We start from the raw sequence: 22768 nt of genomic DNA, 5'->3' as shown, positions 1-22768 counted from the left end.
GCTTAGGTATCATTTTATTGCTTCAGGATTGCTTAAAACATCTTGATCTGTGTGATCACAAATTTCTCCTGTGGCAATGCAAATGGTTAACAGTAAAATGTAGCATTGTTGAAATTTTGCCTATACAAGATCCATACATTTCTGGAAGTGTTTCTCTGTGACTGGTAAGTTGATGTCTTGTTAGCACATGTGGAGAAAGGCTATCCTGTTTGGGATACCCCTTTAAACTGGTTTTCCAGGTTCAGGATTTATTTTAAAAAATTAATTCAACAGATTTGAGAATGAATATGCTTATACAGGCTAAATGAATAACTATATTTACAGATTGTAATTAAATACAAGATAACAAAGACAAATCAGATACAGAATAATAAAAAAAAAGTAAATAATAATCCCTGGCCTAGTGGGCGAATCCTCCATGTCGGCCATGTAATCACACATGGCCGACACCCATCCTACCTAGAATGAAGACTTCAAGGAAGTGTCAACTAATGTATGTATGTAACATAATTTATACCTTTTAGCCCCTCCTACAGTGTGCACTATGCATGTCTCTGAGATATCCACTTTTCTACCGATTACTTGAAGGAGCACTGCAGGCTCTTTATTACTTATGTGGGGTTGCTTAGCTACATGCCATCTAATTAGTAGTAAAGGTGCAAGATATTGCAGCTTTTTCCTATTTGAGTGAATGGCACTAAGGCCAAGTTTGCAGTTCAATTTCTTGGTCAGTTATATTCATCAGTTATTTTGAGCCAAAACTAGTAGTAAAGCCTACTCAGAGATAAGGCATAATGTAAAAAAAATTGCTCTTGTTCTGTGTTTTTGACCCACACATGGTTTTGGCTCCCAATAACTGACCAAATAACTGAAGTGCAAACTTGTTCTAAGCTGCAATACCTTGAACTGCCACTACCACTTAGTCAGTGTGCAAGTAGACAGAGAGTCTGCAATGCTCACAGAAGCACCACAGACCTTTCAAACAACTAAGTGGGTCATCAACAACTAAGTGGGGAATCATATCCCCACCAAATTGAGAATGTTCGGATAGGTCATCAACATCCTTAATCTAGGAAATTCCTGTAACAAATTACTCACCCTTTTTGTCTTAAAAAAAAAACATCTGTTCTTTGCTCTTTTATGTATTCAGATATGTCTGCACTGCAACCCCCATATTTATGTGCTATTAGGATATATTTAGGGGCATGTTTATTAAGTCATTTTAGATGTCGGTCTTATTAAAGCCGTGCACTGGCATTAGATCATTAGTTATGAAGAGGTGCAGGCCTCTACAATAATTCGGCGGATCCTCCACCAGTTCTAAATGTAAGAAAGCTTCTTTGCTTTGCTTCCTTTTTCTACGCCTGAAAAAGGTGGAAGCCAATTTTCCTTATTTTAGGGGAATAAATACTTCCTGACTCCAATCAGGCAATCAGAATAACTACCTGAATCAACAACCCATCTCTAGTAACTATAACATGTAATGTTATTACACTCCAGAAATATATCCAGGCCCCTGTTAAACTTTTTTAGTGAGTTCATTCTCATTACTTCCTCAGGCAGAGAGTTCCATAGTCTCACTGCTCTTACCGTAAAGAATCCTCTTCTATGTTTGTGTACAAACCTTCTTTCCTCCAGACGCAGAGGATGTCCCCTCGTCACAGTCACAGTCCTGGGGATAAATAGATGATGGGAGAGATCTCTGTACTGTCCCCTGATATATTTATACATAGTTATTAGCTCTCCCCTTAGTCATCTTTTTTCTAAACTAAGTAACTCTTATTTTGATAATCTTTCTGGGTACTGTAGTCCAGTTCAAGTTATTATATATTAATATATGTGCTCAACTTATGCCCCTTTTGATTTATCCAATGATTTTATTAGCCTTGGCAGCAGCTGCCTGACAGTGGTTGCTACAGTTAGGCCCCTTTCACACGAGCGAGTTTTCCGCGCGTGTGCAATGCGTGACGTTAACGCATAGCACCCGCACTGAATCCTGACCCATTCATTTCAATGGGTCTGTGTACATGAGCGTTGTTTTTCACGCATCAGTTCTGCGTTGCGGAAAATCGCAGCATGTTCATAGAAGTGAATGGGGCTGCGTGAAAAACAGCAAGTGCGGGTGCAATGCAAATGCGGGTGCAAAAAAAGCAAGTGCGGGTGCAATGCGTTTTTCACTGATGGTTGCTAGGAGATGTTGTTTGTAAACCTTCAGTTTTTTATCACGCGCGTGAAAAACCCATCAAAACGCATTGCACCCGAGCGGAAAAAACTGAACAATTGAACGCAATCGCAGACATAACTGACTGAATTTGCTTGCAAAATAGTGCGAGTTTCACTGAACGCACCCTGAACACATCCGGACTAATCCGTCACGCTCGTGTGAAAGGGGCCTTGAGTTTACTGTCAACTAAAAATTCCCAAGGAGCCCAATGTGTGATGATGTATTTGTATAACCTATTGCTACACTCCTGTTATAGATTCAGAATTGTAATATTGAAAGCAAGAAAAGAAAGTTGGGCGTACTAGTCATGGCATGTTTACAATGGTATCTTTAAAAAAAAAAAAAAACATGTTAAATTATACACTGTCAGAAAAAAAACCATAAAATACTTTATAACTTATGGTATTACCGGTATATCCAAAAGAGGTTGAAAAGTAAACTGTAGAGTTTTTTATCTTTATTTTTGTTTAAACCTTTTTCTGAATTTCCTTATGCTAAAAATCAAGCTTAATTAGAAATAATATATAAAACATTAGCAATTCAGGCAGTCTGCCATCCAGATCATTGGTGTATAAACTCAGTTCACCTTGCTGTTTAGCAAATCTGGTTACTTCAGCATTTTACATATTAGTTAATTTACCGAAAGTCAATAAAGTTAACTATGTTAAGTACATATGGTGCAGCAAAGCAAAATAAGTGCAGTAAATTGTCCTTGGAGTTTTTTTTTTTAACAACTATTGTCTACGTATTTCTTAAATATGTTGCATGGCTTCACTGCATTTAATACAGTGAATAATAAGGTTTGACATGTATTGTAGAAACCATGCACATAGACTCTGAGCTACTACACCAGACAATGTCATAACATGATTTCCTATATGTTAATCTGCCTGACAGAAAACAGATTTCTTCTGACAAATAACATTGCTATTGACCTTAATGCACTGGTGACTTTGAACTTGTACATTGGAAAGTATAGATAAAATGGAATTATATATGATCAAAATGTGATTTTCTGTTTTGATTATCTTTATGTTTTCAGTCGTTTGACATTGGCATCTTAGTAGACTGTAGCATGTGCAGATCTGTAGATGTGACATCATGGAAATCAATGAATGATGAATAAAAAAAATATGTAACAAGGAAGAGTGAATAAATTATCATATCTACACAACACTTACAGCACTTCTGCAGACCCTACATCCTTCACCCGTGGCATATGGATCCCAAAGAGGAATGTGCCACCTCGCTGTTCTGCCACTGCGCTTTTTATAGTTGCTTAACCTCAATAATCTTGGGGGCACTTTGTCATTATTTATTGAGTAGAGGTTAGGTTTGCCAAACTTGTTAGATGGCCATACATTCTTACTAGCCAACCATCTAATGTATGGGGGTTGGGGTTCACCGGGTTTGGACAAACTTCAGGTCAAACATTCAAGTCAATGGAGATCCGAACTTCACTTTATTATTTTCCGTTATAACATTGTTATATAGGGAAATAATAGCATTCTTAAGACAGACTTCAAAGAAATATAGCCATTTAGGGGTAAAAACAAAACAAAAACAACTACTCACCTCATCCACTTGATTGCACTGCCGCAGTGTCTTTTATCTTCTTTCACCTGAACACCGAACACAGGACTTCAGTGATCATCCCTAGTCTTGGATTCTCCACCAATGGTAGATTTTGAAGGAGATAAAGACTGGGCATTTTGGATTGTAACTGCCCAAATCATTAGCTGCTGCCACATGAGTCTTGCCGTGGTTCTTTCCCCTCTTCCAAATGAGAACACATGCAGGGAGTGATAGCTTTCAGTGAACAAGCATTCAGCTTATAGCTATCTTAGGCCTGTTTCACACTTAGGCCTAGTTCACACGAACGTATGGCTTTTATAGTTTTTTGCGGTCCGTTTTTCACGGATCCGTTGTTCCGTTTTTGAGTTCCGTTGTGTTTCCGTTTCCGTTCCGTTGTTCCGTTCCGTTTTTCCGTATGCCATGTACAGTTTACAGTAATTACATAGGAAAAATTGGGCTGGCCATAACATTTTCAATAGATGGTTCAGAAAAAACGGAACGGAAACGGAAGACATACGGATGCATTTCCGTATGTGTTCCGTTTTTTTTGCGGATCCATTGACTTGAATGGAGCCACGACCCGTGATTTACGGCCAAATATAGGACAAGCTCTATCTTTCAACGGAACGGAAAAACGGAAACGGAAGGCATACGGAACACATTCCGTTTTTTTTGCGGAACCATTGAAATGAATGGTTCCATATACGGACCGTATACGGAACACAAAAAAACGGCCCGTACACCCGCAAAAAAAACGTTCATGTGAACTAGGCCTTACATTGCTAATTCCGGTTTAGAGATTCGGCAGAGGATCTCAAAACCGGAATTAAACTGATCTGTTTTGATATTGCACATGAGTATGCATCTGTTCAGTTAGGATGCATTTGTGTGAAATTAAAACAGGACAAACTGCATCCGTCACTAAATACATTGAAAGTCAATGGGTGATGGATCTGTTTTTTTAGGCTTCTAAAAAACAAGATCCATCACCATTGACTTACATTGTTTTTAGTGACAGATCCGGTATGTTCCGTTTTCGATGATTGGGCAAAAAAAAAAAACCGCAGCAACAGCAGTTTTTTGTCTAGTCACAAAACAGAATGCTCACGGAATAGAAGGCATCCTGATGTGTCTTAAATGGATCTCTTTCCATTCAGAATGCATTAGGTCTAAACAAAACAATTTTTTGGGGTTTTGAAATCATCTGCCGAATCTCAATACCGGAAAACAACAATCAAGTGTGAAACAGGCCTTATGTGTATGTCCAACCTCACTTGGCTTGGGAAATATTATAGCTAGGTCCATGCAGATGGCCAAGAACAGTCTTTTTAGCTATTGGGTTATAGTGTCCAAAGACAAACCCTGCTTGATAAAGCAAACAGTACACTATAGAAATGATATTTGTAGCATCTATTTAATCAGCTAAAAACTTTATTCATGTCCAGGACAAGGGTTTTTCAGAGTGTCATCTACCCTCAAAATCCTTAAAGTTTAGAATGATAGCTGTTGTATTTACTATAATAAATGCAATTGTAGTAAAGAAAAGCTATCATCATACCCCGGAAAATAGAACAAATTATCAATGCTTTGAAAAGAGTAATCAATTGACTGAGCAAATACATTTAAAAGCAGAGGGGGAGATTTATCAAGATGAGAGCTTTCTGATTTAATATCCCATGTGCTACCTGAGGATGCACATAATTTATGATGAGAAGCACATCTCATCATATATTAGGCACATCCTCTGGCGGCACATTCATGGCAACTCTACGTATGCCTAAACATAAATTTATGACAATGGAGCTGCAATAGATTTCTGTCTTCATCAGCGACACACAACTAGTTAAAATGAATATAGTTTTGTCATGAACACTTGACACACTTGACCCTCGTCAAGCCTCCTCTCAGAAAAGAGGCAAGGGTAACATAGAAATGCAATATTTTGTCACAATGGCATGCAAACAGTACACTATAGAAATTATATTTGTAGCATCTATTTAATCAGCTAAAAACTTTATTCATGTCCAGGACAAGGGTTTTTCCTTGATATTTAGGATGCTCAAACGTTATACAGGAGATGTAGCACAGGTAATGTCGCTGACATCAGCGGCGAAAAAATTTAACTGAATGTCACTGATATTTAAGATGCTCAAACGTTATACAGGAGATGTAGCGCAGGTAATGTCGCTGTCACCAGCAGTGAAAAAATAAAACTGAATGTCACTGATATTTATGATGCACAAATGTTATACAGGAAATGTAGGGCAGGTAATGTCGCTGTCACCAGCGGTGAATAAATTAAACTGAATGCCACTGATATTTTGGATGCTCAAACATTATACAGGAGATGTAGCACAGTTAATGTCACTGTCACCAGTGGCGAAAAAATGTAATTTAATTTTACAAATATTTATGATGCACAAACATTTTACAGGAGATGTAGCTCAGTTAATGTCGCTGCTGTCACCAGCAGCTAACGTTATACAGGAGATGTAGCGCAGGTAATGTCACTGCTGTCACCAGAGGCTAACGTTATACAGAAGATGTAGCGCAGGTAATGTTGCTGCTGTCACCAGCGGCTAACGCTATACAGGAGATGTAGCGCATGTAATGTCGCTGCTGTCACCAGCGGCTAACGTTATACAGGAGATGTAGCGCAGGTAATGTCGCTGCTGTCACCAGCAGCCAAACAATTGCATGTAATTTAGCGCACGTTGCGCTAATATATTTTGCAGTCATATTAAACAATAGTTCTTAAAAGGACTTTTGGGTCTCTAATGCCTTTAAACACTCAAACTCCCTAAAAAAAAAAAAAAAAAATCCTCTCCCTACACTATCTGTCCCTTCTGCTGCAGCTCGCCCTGACTAAGTCTGAGCCGAACCACGTGTCATCGAGTGGTATATAGCACCCAATGACGCGTTCTGGCCAGCCAATTACTGTAATGCCAGTAACCAACATGGCTACGGAATTACAGTGAGTGGCAGTACTTCCCCGCACGTTTATTGGCTGCATAGCAGTCAACAAACGTGCGGGGAGGAGACTCGAGCATCGTGCTCGAGCATACGCAGTGTTTGGCCGAACACTGCAATGTGCCAAGCATCGCGATGCTCCAGTGAAAAATGTTTTCGGCCGATCATGCTCACCCAACACTAGTGCTGAAGCCCTTTGAGGCCACAAAGTTGGTCAGCAGGGGACAACTGTGGCATGAACAATGTTATCTCTCTCATATTTATCTTAGACCAGGTGCTGACACTCATGCAGCAGGGGGCCATGACGGAAGCAGAGCAGCTGAAGCATTTGCCCTCTGCCCTATAGCTGTTGGGGACACACAAAGGGAATCTGCCATGGAGGCGGAGGATAACAAGGATGAGGAAGATGAGGATGAGGAGCTGCCACTGTAAGAGGAGGAAGTGGGGGAGTAATAGGACAATGATGAAGTTGGCACTATCCAAGACACCCAATCGTCTCAGTGGGCAGGGAGGGGGGTCATAGCCAGGAGCCAGAAGTGGCTCCTCGGGCACACTGACAGTCATATTATTGACATAAAGCAGTCTGATGATTACTGTATAGCCTTGCTTTTAGACCCTCGCTACCAAGTCAAACTGATGAAATTTTTTCCTTGACAGAAAGGGAGGACAAATTACGTTACTACCAGGAAACACTGTGTATGCGCTTGCTGAAGTTTATAGGCCTCGCCAGGGCCGGACTGGAACAAAAAATAGGCCCGGGCATTTTTGACTGAGCAGCCCAATCACATGACCCCCAACAGGCCCCACCCCCTTGCAGTCTAAGGACGGAGCCAAAACCGGAAACACAATTGAGAGGCAGGGCCAGCTACCAGTAAGATAGAAAGGCTTCAGCCAATACACAAGCTTCTTTGGGGGTCCCCAGGTGACATTAGGGGTCTTAGTACGATCCGGCCACCTAATCCAGCAGAAAATGCAAGGAATCAACTGGACACAAAGCACAGCATGCAGCGGTTTATGTCCCGCTGATTCTCTGCATTTTTCCCAGATTGTGGCCGGATCTCTGCCATGCCCCATTATAGTTAATGGGGCTGGCGGGCATTCTGTCTGCATCCAGCAGTGCCGGATCCAGTGAATTCTCAGCTGGAACAGCCGGCCAGGATCACTAATGCAGATGTGTAAGTAGCCTAATACAGCGCCCCATACCTCTTATATCCAGTGACGTCTCCGCTGATGTAGATGTTCTCCTCTTTCTTCATCTTCTCCATTCAGACCAGACCACCGTGATAATTTCTTTCAGCCATCTCACGACTCTGCAGAGTTTGACAGACATCTTAGTTTCCTACTTTTCCATCATCCTCCAATTAACATCCCATCATGCACCCCCAATACTGAAAAGCTGTGCTTCCCAAAACTATACTGCAAAAAGAACTGTGCTAAGCTGATGCTGTGCCAGGGTGCCCCCAAAGTCCCAACAATAGTAGTTATTTCTTTGTCAGAGTGCATTTAGTAGTAATAGTGCTCCTACAGTGCTCCCAACAGTAATTGTGTCCCACAAGTAATAATGCTCCCATAGTCCCCCAGTTGTAATAAAGCCCACCATAATGCCCAGATAGTAATAATTCTCTTTATAATGTGTGACAGTAGAACCCCCCTTATAATGTGCACAGTACAAAAAAATGTCCCGCTGTGTGGCAGTAAAAAACGAAATACCTCTTCTTAGTGCCCCCAGTAGAGCCAATGTCCCCAGAGTGCTCTCATGTGTTCCAATGACCCATACTGTGTGCCACTACAAAAAACACTTAGTGCCACCAGTTGAGCTTAGGTGCCCATAGTGACCTTATAATTTGTGCCAGTATAAAATACTCCTATATAGTCCCCCCAGAAGATGCCCCCATAGTGCTCCTTCCCCGTCTCCATAGTGCCCTCCATAATGTGGCACTATAAAATGCCCCTATAGACTGCCCCATATAGATACCCCCATAATGCTCCTTTCCTCCCTTCCCCATAGTGGCATTAAAATGGGTGCCAGTATTAAATGCCCCTATATAATGCCCTCTAGTGCTCTTGTCCCCCACTTCTTCATAGTGCCCACCTATAATGCGTGCCAGTATATAGGGCCCCCAGTAGATGCCCCCATAGTGCTCCTTCCCCTCTTCTCCATAGTGCCCCCCATAATGTGCCAGTATATAGGGCCCCATAGTGCTTCCCCTCTTCTCCATAGTGCCCCTGTATTGTGCCAATATGTAGGGCCCCATAGTGCTTTCCCTCTTCTCCATAGTGCCCCCCCCATATTGTGCCAGTATATAGGGCCCCTCATATTGTGCCAGTATATAGGGCCCCATAGTGCTTCCCCTCTTCTGCATAGTGTCCCCCCATACTGTGCCAGTATATAGGGCCCCATAGTGCCCCCCCATATTGTGCCAGTATATATGGCCCCATTGTGCTTCCCCTCTTCTCCATAGTGCCGACCCCCCTATATTGTGCCAGTATATAGGGCGCCCACCCCCCTTCTTGCCACAATATAGTATAAAATTTAATAATAAAAACAATAAACTCATATACTTACCTCCATGCTGCTGTCAGCGATGTGATGCAGGCCTCTTCCGGCCTGTGTTCCGCGCTGTACTGCTCGGGCGGCACGCACGATGATGTCATTGCTCTGCCTGCACCGGCTTCTGATAGGCTACAGGCCTATTGCCTGTAGCCTATCAGAGGAATGGGCAAGGGAGACGCCTCTCCCCTGCTCCATTCATCTGTATCGCTGTCCTGAGGACGGCAATACAGATGAAAATGGAGATGAGGGCTTCCACAATGGAAGCGTTCATCTCCACTACTGCTCGGCTGCTGCCACATAAAAAATAAAAAAAAACTCTGATTATGTTCGACCCGGCCCCCGGGCAAATGCCCGGTCTGCCCTATGGCCAGTCCGGCCCTGGACCTCGCCCACCTCACCTAGCTGACAGTGTTCCATCTTACCACTATTGCTGCCTCTCAATCGTCAGTTTACTTGTATTCAGTTGAAATTTTAAAATTCTGTATGCCATTGCTTACAGATCAAAAATAAATAGATAAAAATAAAAACAATGAATTAGTAAATACATTTTGGGGATTGGCAGTGGTACATTTACTGACTCAATACTGACATTTTGTCACAGTCAAGGCAATGCTGGGGCCTGCATCATGCCACTAATGCCTGAGGGTCAGTTTACATGTATTCACTTTCCACACAGTTGTAATTTATTATGTTTTGTGTGGTGGTGGTGTAGCATAAATGAATGTGATTACCACCTCAATACCAACATTTTATCACAGTCAAGCCAATGCTGGGGCCTGCATCATGCCACTACCACTAATGCCTGAGGATCAGTTTACATGCATTCACTTTCCACACAGTTGAAATTTATAGATACATATTTTATTTTATTTTTTGGGGGGTTACCTTTCTTTAAGGTGTAGCACGAATGTATGTGATTACCACCTTACCACCTCAATACCAATATTTTATCACAGTCCAGCCAATGCTGGGGCCTGCATCATGTCACTGCTACTAATACCTGAGGGTCAGTTTCTGTGTACTCACTTTCCACACAGTTGAAATTGAATAATTATTTTTTTTTTTTGCAGGGAAGGTTAACATGGTTGATCAATAGACCTCCCTTTGCTGCTGGTTCCCCATCTTACCACGCTTGCTGTCTGTCTGCCTACCATCACGTTGTGTACGGCTGATGCATGCTATGACCTGCATCATGCCACTAATTTAACTTTCCAACCATCATGTTCTATATGGCTGGTGTTGTGGTCTGCATCATGCCACTAATGCCACTTGCCAATCATTATTCCTCGAAGACACTTTTTTATCCCATAACATTATGTGTGCTTAAATATCATCTGCCCCAATAAGGAACAATTTTTGAAAGCTTTGGAATATTAAAAAGCAAGAAACATGTGCTGTTGCAGTGTTTTTTTTAAACATGCTGTATAATAACACTGTCAAATGAATGTTTCTCTTTAGCTATGTATGTCAGTGTCACTCAAATATCATTTACTATTGCTGTCATTGTGATCCAGAGCTTGAGGAGGGGGAGGTAAAAAATCATAAAAATAATTACTCCTAGGAGGCTAGAGGGGGCTATTTTCATGGCAATTGGAGCAACTTTGATTTGGCCTGAATCGATTTGGGTCTGAACTAAACTTTTTTTTAAATTTCTGAACTGTGAACAAATCTCAACTGGTTTGCCCGTTTCTAGTTTAAACATGTATTCACTATTCCTTGGATGTCTCACTCCACGATGCGTCAATACCTCCATAAGCAATCCTAGAATGGAAGAGTAAGTATATTCTCACTTAAGTTAGCAGTCTTTCCTAAGGCATAGCTGTTGTTCTTAACTAGTTTAAATATGTTTTGAACAATATTCTATCTCCTTGTTTCATAACATCCTTTGTAACTTTTCTTTTCCCCACAGAATACTTGAATTTCAAGACACTGGTTATTTGGACGTTTTAAAACAAAAATGGTGGCCACGGATGGGAAGATGTGATTTAAACAGTCATAACAACGCACAAACAGATGGCAGAGCATTAAAACTGCACAGTTTTGCTGGAGTCTTCTGCATCCTAGCAATTGGATTACTGCTCGCTTGCTTGGTAGCTGCATTGGAATTGTGGTGGAACAGCAACCGCTGTCGACAGGAATCACCAAAAGAGGTCCATAACTACTATTCTTATTATATAAAAGGTACCTTAGGGACATGCATCATTGGGAGCAATAACCCAATTAGTAGATTTAGTTATGCAATGACAACCTACAGCACTTTTTAATGGGTCATTTGACCAGATATACAATTATGCCTGTATATATGCACCAATAATGCATATTCCTACAAAGTATATTGGGCTGTGCAGTAAGAGTGACAAATGCAAATGTGTATTTGTTTCATGTTCATAAATGTAAGCAGATCCACAATTCACTTCCGTATTCCAAATGATAAAGTGTTTAACACTTTCTACACCAGTGCTTTTTAACTACCGAGTCTACCAAATACAACATGATTAATAAAGACTGAAATAGTCAACCAAGAGAATCATTTAAGACACTGGATCATCTGATTTTTATGCTTGTTTTGACAGCAATATCTAGATTTAGTGGCTCATTATACATGGCAAAAAGAAATGTATTATCATTTGGATTGTAAAGGCATCTTTATAGATGGTTTGGCATAAAAAAATAATAATATTAGTACTTGGGGGGAAAAGGAGCAAAGTAAAAAATCCAAAGAAAGGGAAAACAATGCTGAATGTTGTCATGCATAAAGCAAACATAGATTTCCATCAATTAAACTTCTTAACAAGCTAACTTTTCAGAGAACTTCTTTGGTCAGCAGCTGTCTTTAAAAATACTAACATATAAATAGAGAGTATTTGAGATGCTTTGACATGTAAACTGCCATATTGTCCTTCTCCACTTTTATTAAGTATCAAGTTTCTATTTTTACATCCATCATAAATTTATACTGTCATGGTTTAGTTTCATTCATGTTACTTAGTGACAAAACTTTAATAATAACTCCTGGAAGTGATACAAAAATATAGACAAACAACATATATAAACAATTGTCAAAAATGTTTTGATTCCTCCCTTAGCACTTTATCATTTCAGTTGGCTGATTTATTCCATACACTGATTTTTTTTTTATATTTTTTTCTTTTTTTTTTATAATTTGCTATTATTGAGCACCATGAAGATATTCTGTACTTATAGTGACCTTGTGGGTTTTCAAAAAAAATAAAAATTCACTTAGACATCAGACTATTCAATTTATAACCAAGAATTGACAGTCTTTGTTAAAGGAAATATTAATCATTAATATTTTGGGTAAATATTAATATTCATAAATAGGTGTGAGTCGTCTATTGATGACTCCGCCTATTTATGCAATAAATTCTAAAGTATCTACCTTGTTGCTCTACCTTCCTGAACTTTGTGCGCTATGTTACGGCGGCTACTACAAATTACCATAAACTGTATTTTAAACAATAAAGGAATTTATTGAACAAGTACAAATCTACAATCTATAAATTCTACTATATTTATATATATATATATATATATATATATATATTTATACCAATGGTTATAAATATATTTATACATATAGACATACACTGTTATACAGTAGCAACATTACAATACACCTAAACTACGCTAACGCAACATACTCCCAACTACAATTCCACCCCACAAACTATCTAAATAGCACACTTACATACACACACGTAAATAGCAGCGCCCACCTACCTGGCTACACACTGTCCCTTTGGAGAAAACAAGGGGTCAAACACAATCCAGGGTAATGATGGCACTGCAAGGGTTAATGTAGGCCAGAGATCAAGGAATGTGTAGGGAAAGCAGGGGGTAAATATAGAAGGGTCGCCAGGGATTGCAGGGGTTAATGTTCAGGGCAGCAGGGGTAAATGCAGGGAATGCAGGGGAGGGTAAGCAGTGAAGGGGTTTATATATCAGGGAAGGTAATGCAGGGGTTCAGGGGTATAATGCAGGGTAGGTTAATTTTATTGAGTGGTGGTTCAGGGGTTAATGTATCAGGGACTGGGGTATTGGTGGTTCAGGGGTTAATAATGCTCGTTGGTGTAGGGGGTAAAATGTTACTTAGCCAGTCCAGGGGTTCTCCAGGGGTTAATTGCTCATTGTAGGGGATGATCCTCGCTTTTAGATGCTCATCTTGCAGGGGTTGATTCTCGTTTGGGACTGCTTGGCTCAACTGCAGAGCGCATATATATATATATATATATATATATTGTGTGTGTATATATATATATATATATATATATATATATACAGTGAATATGAAAAGTCTACACAACCCTGTGAAAATTATCAGGTTTTTGTGCTGTAAAAAAAATGAGACAAAGATAAATCATTTCAGAACTATTCAATTGAAAAACAAACTGAGATATTTTAGGTGGAGGGAAGAAAAAAAAAGAAATAATGTGGTTGCATAAGTGTGCACACCCTCTTAAAACTGGGGATGTAGCTGTGTTCAGAATTAAGCAATCACATTCAAAAGCATGATAAATAGGAGTCAGCATGCACCTGCCATCATTTAAAGTGACTCTGATTAACCCCAAATAAAGTTCAGCTGCTCTAGTTGGTCTTTCCTGAAATGTTCTTAGTCACATCCCACAGCAAAAGGCATGGTTCACAGAGAGCTTCCAAAGCATCAGAGGGATCTCATTATTAAAAGCTATCAGTAAGGAGAAGGGTACAAAAGAATTGCCAAGGCATTAGATATGCCATGGAACACAGTGAAGTGAAGACAGTCATCATCAAGTGGAAAAAATATGGCACAACAGTGACATTACCAAGAACTGGACGTCCCTCCAAAATTGATGAAAAGAAAAAAAAATGGTCTTGGAGGCTACCAAGAGGCCTACAGCAACATTAAAGGAGCTACAGGAATATCTGGAAAGTACTGGCTGTGTGATACAACAATCTCCCATATTATTCATAGGCAGGGCCGGTTCTACCATAAGGCAGACCAAGCGGCCGCCTTAGGGCGCACCCTTGGTGAGGGCGGAAAAATGTGACATGGAGGGGGAGAAATGTGACATGGGGGTCTGATGGCTGACATTGGGGGCTGATGTCTGACATGGGGTTCTGATCTGAGGTCTGATTAACATTGGGGGTCTAATTGGGGCTGTGAGCTGAGGTCTGATTAACATTGGGGGTCTGATTGCTGGTCGGACCTGAGGTGTAATGGAAAATATTTTTTTCTTATTATCCTCCTCTAAAACCTAGGTGTGTCTTAGAGGGCGAAAAATATGGTCCTTAAACCAGCGATTGTCTGAAGCAGAGAGAAGATACCAGGACCACAGAGAGGAGAAGCGAGGGGGGGGGGGGGCGCCAAAATGTAGCTTCGCTTGTGTTGGCAAAAATCCTTGCACCGGCCCTGTTCATAGGTCTGGGCTATGGGGTACAGTGGCAAGATAAAAGCCTTTTCTTATGAAGAAAAACATCCAAGCCAGGCTGCATTTTTCAAAAACAGATCTGAAGTCTCCCAAAAGCTTGTGGGAAAAGGTGTTATGGTTTGATGAAACCAAGGTTGAACTTTTTGGCCATAATTCCAAAAGATATGTTTAGCGCAAAAACAACACTGCACATCACCAAAAGAACACCATACCCACAGTGTATCATGGTGGTGACAGCATCATGCTTTGGGGCTGTTTTTCTTTAGCTGGAACTGGGGCCTTAGTTAAGCTAGCGGGAATTATGAACAGTTCCAAATACCAGTCAATATTGGCACAAAACCTTCAGGCTTCTGCTAGAAAGCTGAACATGAAGAGGAACTTCATCTTTCAGCATGACAACGACCCAAAGCATACATCCAAATCAACAAAGGAATGGCTTTACCAGAAGAAGATTAACGTTTTGGAATGGCCCAGCCAGAGCCCAGACCTGAATCCGATTGAAAATCTGCGGTGTGATCTGAAGAGGGCTGTGTACAGGAGATGCCCTCGCAATCTGACAGATTTGGAGTATTGTTTGCCAAGAAGAGTGGGCAAATCTTGCCAAGTCGAAATGTGCCATGCTGATAGACTCATACCCAAAAAGACTGAGTAGTGTAATAAAATAAAAAGGTGTTTCAACAAAGTGTTAGTTTAAGGGTGCAACACTTATGCAACCATATTATTTTATATTTTTTCTTCCCTCTACCTGAAAGATTTCAGTTTGTCTTTCAATTGAGTTGCACAGTTTATAGGTCACATTAAAGGTGGAAAAAGTTCTGAAATTGAAACATTGAAACGTTGCTGACACTGGGTTGAATAAATCACAGTTTTATATGCTACGTTGCTTTTCTTCACATATCGTTTTGGACCTTGGTCGCTGGTCTTTGTCAGATTTGCACCCGCTTGATATAGTGTGCTGCTCTTACTGTTATATATATATATATATATATATATATATATATATATATATTTATATATATACACACACAATTATACCACTTCCCTCTACAATCTTCATGCCAAGATTAAATTCTACACTAGAGAGTCATAGCATGGAATTTGAGGAAACTGGACAGAAATAAATCAATTTTCTAGTAAAGTTTTATTTTTTTTTTCCTACTAGAGTGACGTGAAGCTTTCAAAATAATAATAATAATAATAATAATAATAATAATAAGAATGATAATAATAAGAAGAAGAAGGGGGAAAAACAATTGCCTTCTCTTAGAGTGCCGACTCCTAGTCAGTGCTGGTGCTTTGTCATCTCTGCTGGCCTGCAGCCAGTGACATATTGTTTGGCTGCAGCAGTGATATTGTGTATACCCTGCAGCCAATCACAGTCTTGCACCATAGACTGCTGATTTCAGTAATTGTCTGCAGCAATAAAAATAACATTGGAGCAGATGGACAAAGGGAAGGTTCTTTTTGATTATTTCACTAGGCTCAGGACAATTTTATAAAATATATGGGTTGAAGTCTGTTTATTACAATTTTCTGGTATACAATCATGTTCATTGTGAACAATATTACAGTATTAAAGCTCCAGGTGTGCACCATTTAGAGGCTTGTATGTTTGTTTGAGGTTACACTTAAGTGATTCTAGGAGAAAACTTTGTTCCATATAGGACATCTGATGAAGCACAATACATTTTGTATGCAATCTGCATAAAACAGATTTGCCAATGCCCCAAAATTATCATACAGTGGTATTGAAATGCATGAAAACCTTATTCACAACCATGTGATATAGATATCAAAAATGCCCTTGTACACAGAAGTATAGTACCAAAACAGTTTTCTACAGGGAGCAAACATTTTGAAAAATGTCATCATATGCACTGAACTTTTATTTTTTATAAAATTCTACACAACAAAATTAGCAGAATGTGCAAAATGATATAGGAGAGAATTTATCATTATCATACAGCTTTTTGGCCTTTTGATGTTTGAGTGTATTTTTTTGCCATTGTGCAAATGTGATTTTTTAGGTCACAAGTGGTATTTTTCCGCTGCACTCGCCAGTTTCCAAAGTGAGGGCATGGTGAGGGTAGGGTGTAGGTGGGGCCATTGGTTACAGCACATTCATTACTGTTAATGTTGAGCGAATCGATCAAAATTCCAGGAAAAATTTGATTTGCCGAGAAGCCAAATTTACTTGCGAGGAAACAAATCTATATTGCCCGAAATGGTTGCTTAAAAAAAAAAAAAAATACTCACCTCATCCATTTGTGCACAAAGAGTCCGTTGTGACCGTCTTGACTGCTGAAACCATACAAAATTTTGCGCAGGTTGATGTATGACATCACCATGGCAGCGCACTAGACAGGCCCTGTAACTCCTGGCCAGCGTGAAGACGTTATCATGTCACTGCACAATATTTTGCGCCGTGTCTTCAATCAAGCGAGCAAATGGATAAGGTGAGTATTTATTGAGTGGGATATTTATTTATTTTTACCCTGATTAACCCCTATAAGGCCTAAATTGTAGCCTCAGATGCTGGTATCAGTGATGAACATAGCATCTGAGGGGTTCAATGATACGATCGATGTTTCCCATCATTGAGCCCGCTGCATATTCATGAATGCTCTTTGTGATAAAGTTATTTGTCACAAATCGAATTTGGCAAAGCAGCCGATTCAAATTTTTCATAACTTCACTCATCTATAATTACGATTTAGGCACGGCATATGGACTGACAGAGAAGGAATGCAATTTATAACGAGGTATTTGCTTTTTAAAAATTACAGACTTCCACCTAGTACACAGACCCTATCAAGCACACAATGGTCTTATAAATCAGGACCTATAGTAAATGCAAGAAGTACTTGCCTGTAGATAATCTTCTGTTCCTGATTAAACACCTCAGCCCCCCTAGCTTAAACACCCTTAATGACCAGACCACTTTTTACAATTCTGCACTACACTACTTTCACGGTTTATTGCTCGGTCATACAACTTACCACACAAATAAATTTTTCCTCCTTTTCTTCTCACTAATAGAGCTTTCATGTGGTGGTATTTCATTGCTGCTGACATTTTTATTTTTTGTTATTAATCAAAATTTACTGAAATTCTTGCAAAATGACAAAAAATGAAATTTTTTAAATACATTTCTATATAAATTTTTCTCTAAATTTATTGATCTATATGTCTTTGATAAAAAAAAAATGCTATAAGTGTATATTTATTGGTTTGGGTAAAAGTTATAGCGTTTACAAACTATGGTACAAAAATGTGAATTTCCGCATTTTGAAGAAGCTCTGACTTTCTGAGCACCTGTCATGTTTCCTGAGGTTCTACAATGGCCAGACAGTAGAAAAACTCCACAAATGACCCCATTTCGGAAAGCAGACACCCTAAGGTATTCACTGATGGGCATAGTGAGTTCATAGAACTTTTTATTTTTTGTCACAAGTTAGCGGAAAATGATGATTTTTTTCTTTCTTTTTTTTCTTACAAAGTCTCATATTCCACTAACTTGTGACAAAAAATTAAAACTTCCATGAACTCACTATGCCCCTCACGAAATACCTTGGGGTGTCTTCTTTCCAAAATGGAGTCACTTGTGGGGTAGTTATACTGCCATGGCATTTTAGGGGCCCTAATGTGTGAGAAGTAGTTTGAAATCCAAATGTGTTAAAAATGCCCTGTGAAATCCTAAAGGTGCTCTTTAGAATTTGGGCCCCTTTGCCCACCTAGGCTGTAAAAAAGTGTCACACATGTGGTATCGCCATACTCAGAAGAAGTAGGGCAATGTGTTTTGGGGTGTATATCTCTCTAAAAGACAACTTTTCCAATTTTTTTATACAAAGTTGTCATTATAGAGAAATATTTCTCTCACCCAGCATGGGTATATGTAAAAAGACACCCCAAAACACATTGCCCAACTTCTCCTGAGTACGGCGATACCACATGTGTGACACTTTTTTGCAGCCTAGGTGCGCAAAGGGGCCCAAATTCTTTTTAGGAGGGCATTTTTAGACACTTGTATTCCAGACTTCTTCTCACGCTTTAGGTCCCCTAAAATGCCAGGTCAGTATAAATGCCCCACAAGTGAACCCATTTCGGAAAGAAGACACTCCAAGGTATTCCGGGGTGTCTTCTTTCCGAAATGGGGTCAAATGTGGGGTATTTATACTGCCCTGGCATTTTAGGGGCCCTAAACGTGAGAAGAAGTCTGGAATATAAATGTCTAAACATTTTTACGCATTTGGATTCCGTGAGGGGTATGGTAAGTTCATGTGAGATTTTATTAGAGACTTTGTAAGAAGAAAAAAAAATCAAAAAATTTCTGCTTGTGCCAAAAAAACAAAAATCTTCTATGAACTCGCCATGCCCCTCAAAAGTAATCTTTTTATAGCGCTGCACCGATTTTACGGTGTTTTTGCAGTGATCAGCAAAAAAAAAATTTCTGTGACTGCGGTGGGGCGGACTGAACGCAAGTGTGCGCACAAGATCATGCCTGAATGGGCTAACACTGCGTTTATTGTAGAGCCTATAGAACATGTCCTATTCTTGTCCACAATTGCAGACAAGAAAAGGCGTTTTCTATATAGTTCTGGAAATCTGCGGATCCGCAAAATGCGGAAAGCACATTGCAGGTGTCCGTGTTTTGCGGATCCGCGGTGTCCGTGTTTTGTGGATCCACGGATCCGCAAAACACATACGGACGTCTGAACGAAGCCTTACTGGGGGGTGATCAATGACAGGGGGGTGATAAGGGAGTCTATATGGGGTCATCACCCCCCTGTCATTGATCACCCCCCTGTAAGGCTCCATTCAGACTTCTGTATGTGTTTTGCGGATCCGATCCATGGATCCGTGGATCCGCAAAATACATACGGACCTCTGAATGGAGCCTTACAGGGGGGTGATCAATGACAGGGGGGTGATCAGGGAGTCTATATGGGGTGATCACCCCCTCTAAGGCTCCATTCAGACGTCCATATGTTTTTTGAGGATCCGCGGATCCATGGATCGGATCCGCAAAACACATACGGATGTCTGAATGGAGCCTTACAGGGGTGTGATCAATGACAGGGGGGTGATAAGGGAGTCTATATGGGGTGATCAGGAGGTTATTAAGGGGTTAATAAGTGACAGGGGGGGGTGTAGTGTAGTGGTGCTACTTTACAGAGCTGCCTGTGTCCTCTGGTGGTCGATCCAAGCAAAAGGGACCACCAGAGGACCAGATAGCAGGTATATTAGACGCTGTTATCAAAACAGTGTCCAATATACCTTTTAGGGGTTAAAAAAATTGCATCTACAGCGGGCCAGCGAATGATCGCTGCTGGCAGGGTGTAGATCAGCTAGTTTACCTGCAGTTCCTGTGAACGCGCGCGCCTGTGTGCGTGCGTTCACAGGAAATCTCGCGTCTCGCGAGATGATGCCCCGGCGCGCCCAGGAGGAATAACAGGGCCGCCGCAAAGACATAATCCTGCGTGTGGCAGTCTTGTACTGGTTAATGTTAAATTGAGGAGAATGGTGAAGAAGGTGTAAAAGGGGTTGTCACTGGAAAACTAATGTCCAGTCACCAACAAATATTCCATGTGTCTAGGCACAATATTAGGAAGAACATTTTCCACCACCCAAACTGCAAAGTAAATTTGGAGTGTGGACACTTGACCTTTACAAATTCTGATATTTCTACCGAGTTCTTGAAAAACATAATTTAAGTGCCGACTTTTACAAGAGAAAAGACATTTTCAGCAGTAGAGGGTTCATAGAGAGTAAACTTGTTTTCAAATACAACAGTACGATGCATTTTCAATGTTTATTCATGTTTTTTGCAATTTTTGTTCACTTAACCCCTTCAGGACATACACTGTAAATTTAAGGCCAATGTCTGGTCTTTAAATATTCTAGCCAAACGTGAGCACATCGGGCTCCATAGCAGCCGGGGTTCTACTGTTTCATACAGGAGAGGCCTAGGGCTAATGACAGTGATCAACAATAAAGGTTCTAATCACAGACATTTAACCCCTCCGATGCCACGGTCAAAAGTAACCACCGTATCTGAACAGTGAAAATGCAGAAACCGTGTGCTCCCACATTGGTAGCAGCTTCACTCAGCTACAATCGGGGAAACGTTTACATTGTAGTAATAGAATACTTTAGGTTCCGATGCCTGTCACTGATATTTTCCAGTACATGCCTGCCAGCGCAGGCACTGTATCAGAATATACTGAATGTTGTATTCTGCAATGGATACAATTTAAATACACCATGCAAATGGTAATCTAATGATTGCTTGTTATAGTCATCTAGGTGGCCTTTAAAAAAAAGTTTTAACCACAACATCCGAAAACACTTATACTAAAATATACAAATATGTATCCCCTATGTCAAATGGCATAATTGAAAAGAAAATTCTAAATGGCCAGTTCACCTTCCTTAAAAAATTTAATAAAAGTGATCAGAAAGTCCTACCCAAAATGAAATTGCTGAAGTGTACCGATCACCTTGCAAAAAATTAGCCTTCACTCAGCTCTATAGACACAAATATAAAAGTTACAGGGGTCAGAATATTGCAATAAAAAAAAAATATAGTATTAAAACAATATAATAATGGTATTTGTGTATTAATACTGGCCCAAAGAATGAAAGGCATGAGTTAGTTTGACTGCATAGGAAACGCTGTAAAAAGAAAACCTGTAAAACTGTGGCAGAATTGAATTTTTTCCTATTCTATCCCATTTTTGCTCCGGCCAAAACCCCTGAATACTTGCCGCAAGGCCGGATCCGGAATGAATGCCCATTGAAAGGCATTAATCCGGATCCGACCTTAAGCTAAACGCCGTTTCGGCGCATTACCGGATCCGACGTTTAGCTTTTCCTGAATGGTTACCATGGCTGCCAGGACGCTAAAGTCCTGTTTGCCATAGTAAAGTGTAGTGGGGAGTGGGGGAGCAGTATACTTACCGTCCGTGTGGCTCCCGGGGCGCTTCAGAGTGACGTCAGGGCGCCCCACACGCATGGATGACGTGATCGCATGGATCACGTCATCCATGCGCATGGGGCGCTCTGACGTCATTCTGGAGCGCCCCGGGAGCCGCACAGGCGGTAAGTATACTGCTCCTCCGCTCCCCACTACTACTATGGCAACCAGGACTTTAGTAGCGTCCTGGCTGCCATAGTAACACTGAAAGCATTTTGAAGACTGATCAGTATTCAAATGCTTTCAGTTCACTTGAGGTGTTACGGATCCGGCGGGCACTTCTGGCAAATGGAGTACACAACGGATCCGGACAACGCAAGTGTGAAAGAGCCCTAAGAAACAAAAATGCAAAAATGGTCCTGAAGGTGTTAAATCTGATTAAGCTATGGTCAAGCATTTGTTTCATGAAATATGAATATATATATACACTCACCTAAAGAATTATTAGGAACACCTGTTCTATTTCTCACTAATGCGATTATCTAGTCAACCAATCACATGGCAGTTGCTTCAATGCATGTAGGGTTGTGGTCCTGGTCAAGACAATCTCCTGAACGCCAAACTGAATGTCAGAATGGGAAAGAAAGGTGGGCTACAACAGCAGAAGACCCCACCGGGTACCACTCATCTCCACTACAAATAGGAAAAAGAGGCTACAATTTGCACGAGCTCACCAAAATTGGACTGTTGAAGACTGGAAAAATGTTGCCTGGTCTGATGAGTCTCGATTTCTGTTGAGACATTCAAATGGTAGAGTCCGAATTTGGTGTAAACAGAATGAGAACATGTATCCATCATGCCTTGTTACCACTGTGCAGGCTGGTGGTAGTGGTGTAATGGTGTGGGGGATGTTTTCTGGGCACACTTTAGGCCCCTTAGTGCCAATTGGCTATCGTTTAAATGCCACGGGCTACCTGAGCATTGTTTCTGACCATGTCCATCCCTTCATGACCACCATGTACCCATCCTCTGATGGCTACTTCTAGCAGGATAATGCACCATGTCACAAAGCTCGAATCATTTCAAATTAGTTTCTTGAA

At 40.5% G+C, this 22768-nt stretch overlaps 1 protein-coding gene across 1 annotated transcript in view; it reads left to right on the top strand.

Annotated features, from left to right (window-relative positions):
- GRID1 (glutamate ionotropic receptor delta type subunit 1) overlaps positions 1–22768 on the top strand; it is a 1225827-nt gene that overhangs the window by 1188925 nt on the left and 14134 nt on the right. The window contains exon 14 of the mRNA XM_044299563.1: positions 11233–11473. Coding sequence (XP_044155498.1) covers positions 11233–11473 — 241 coding nt within the window. The remainder of the gene's footprint in view (positions 1–11232; positions 11474–22768) is intronic.

The sequence above is a fragment of the Bufo gargarizans genome, chromosome 6 (assembly GCF_014858855.1).
Source record: "Bufo gargarizans isolate SCDJY-AF-19 chromosome 6, ASM1485885v1, whole genome shotgun sequence".
Taxonomy (NCBI): Eukaryota; Metazoa; Chordata; class Amphibia; order Anura; family Bufonidae; genus Bufo; species Bufo gargarizans.
Note: the sequence above shows the minus strand (reverse complement) of the source record. Positions and strands in the feature narration are given on the sequence as shown.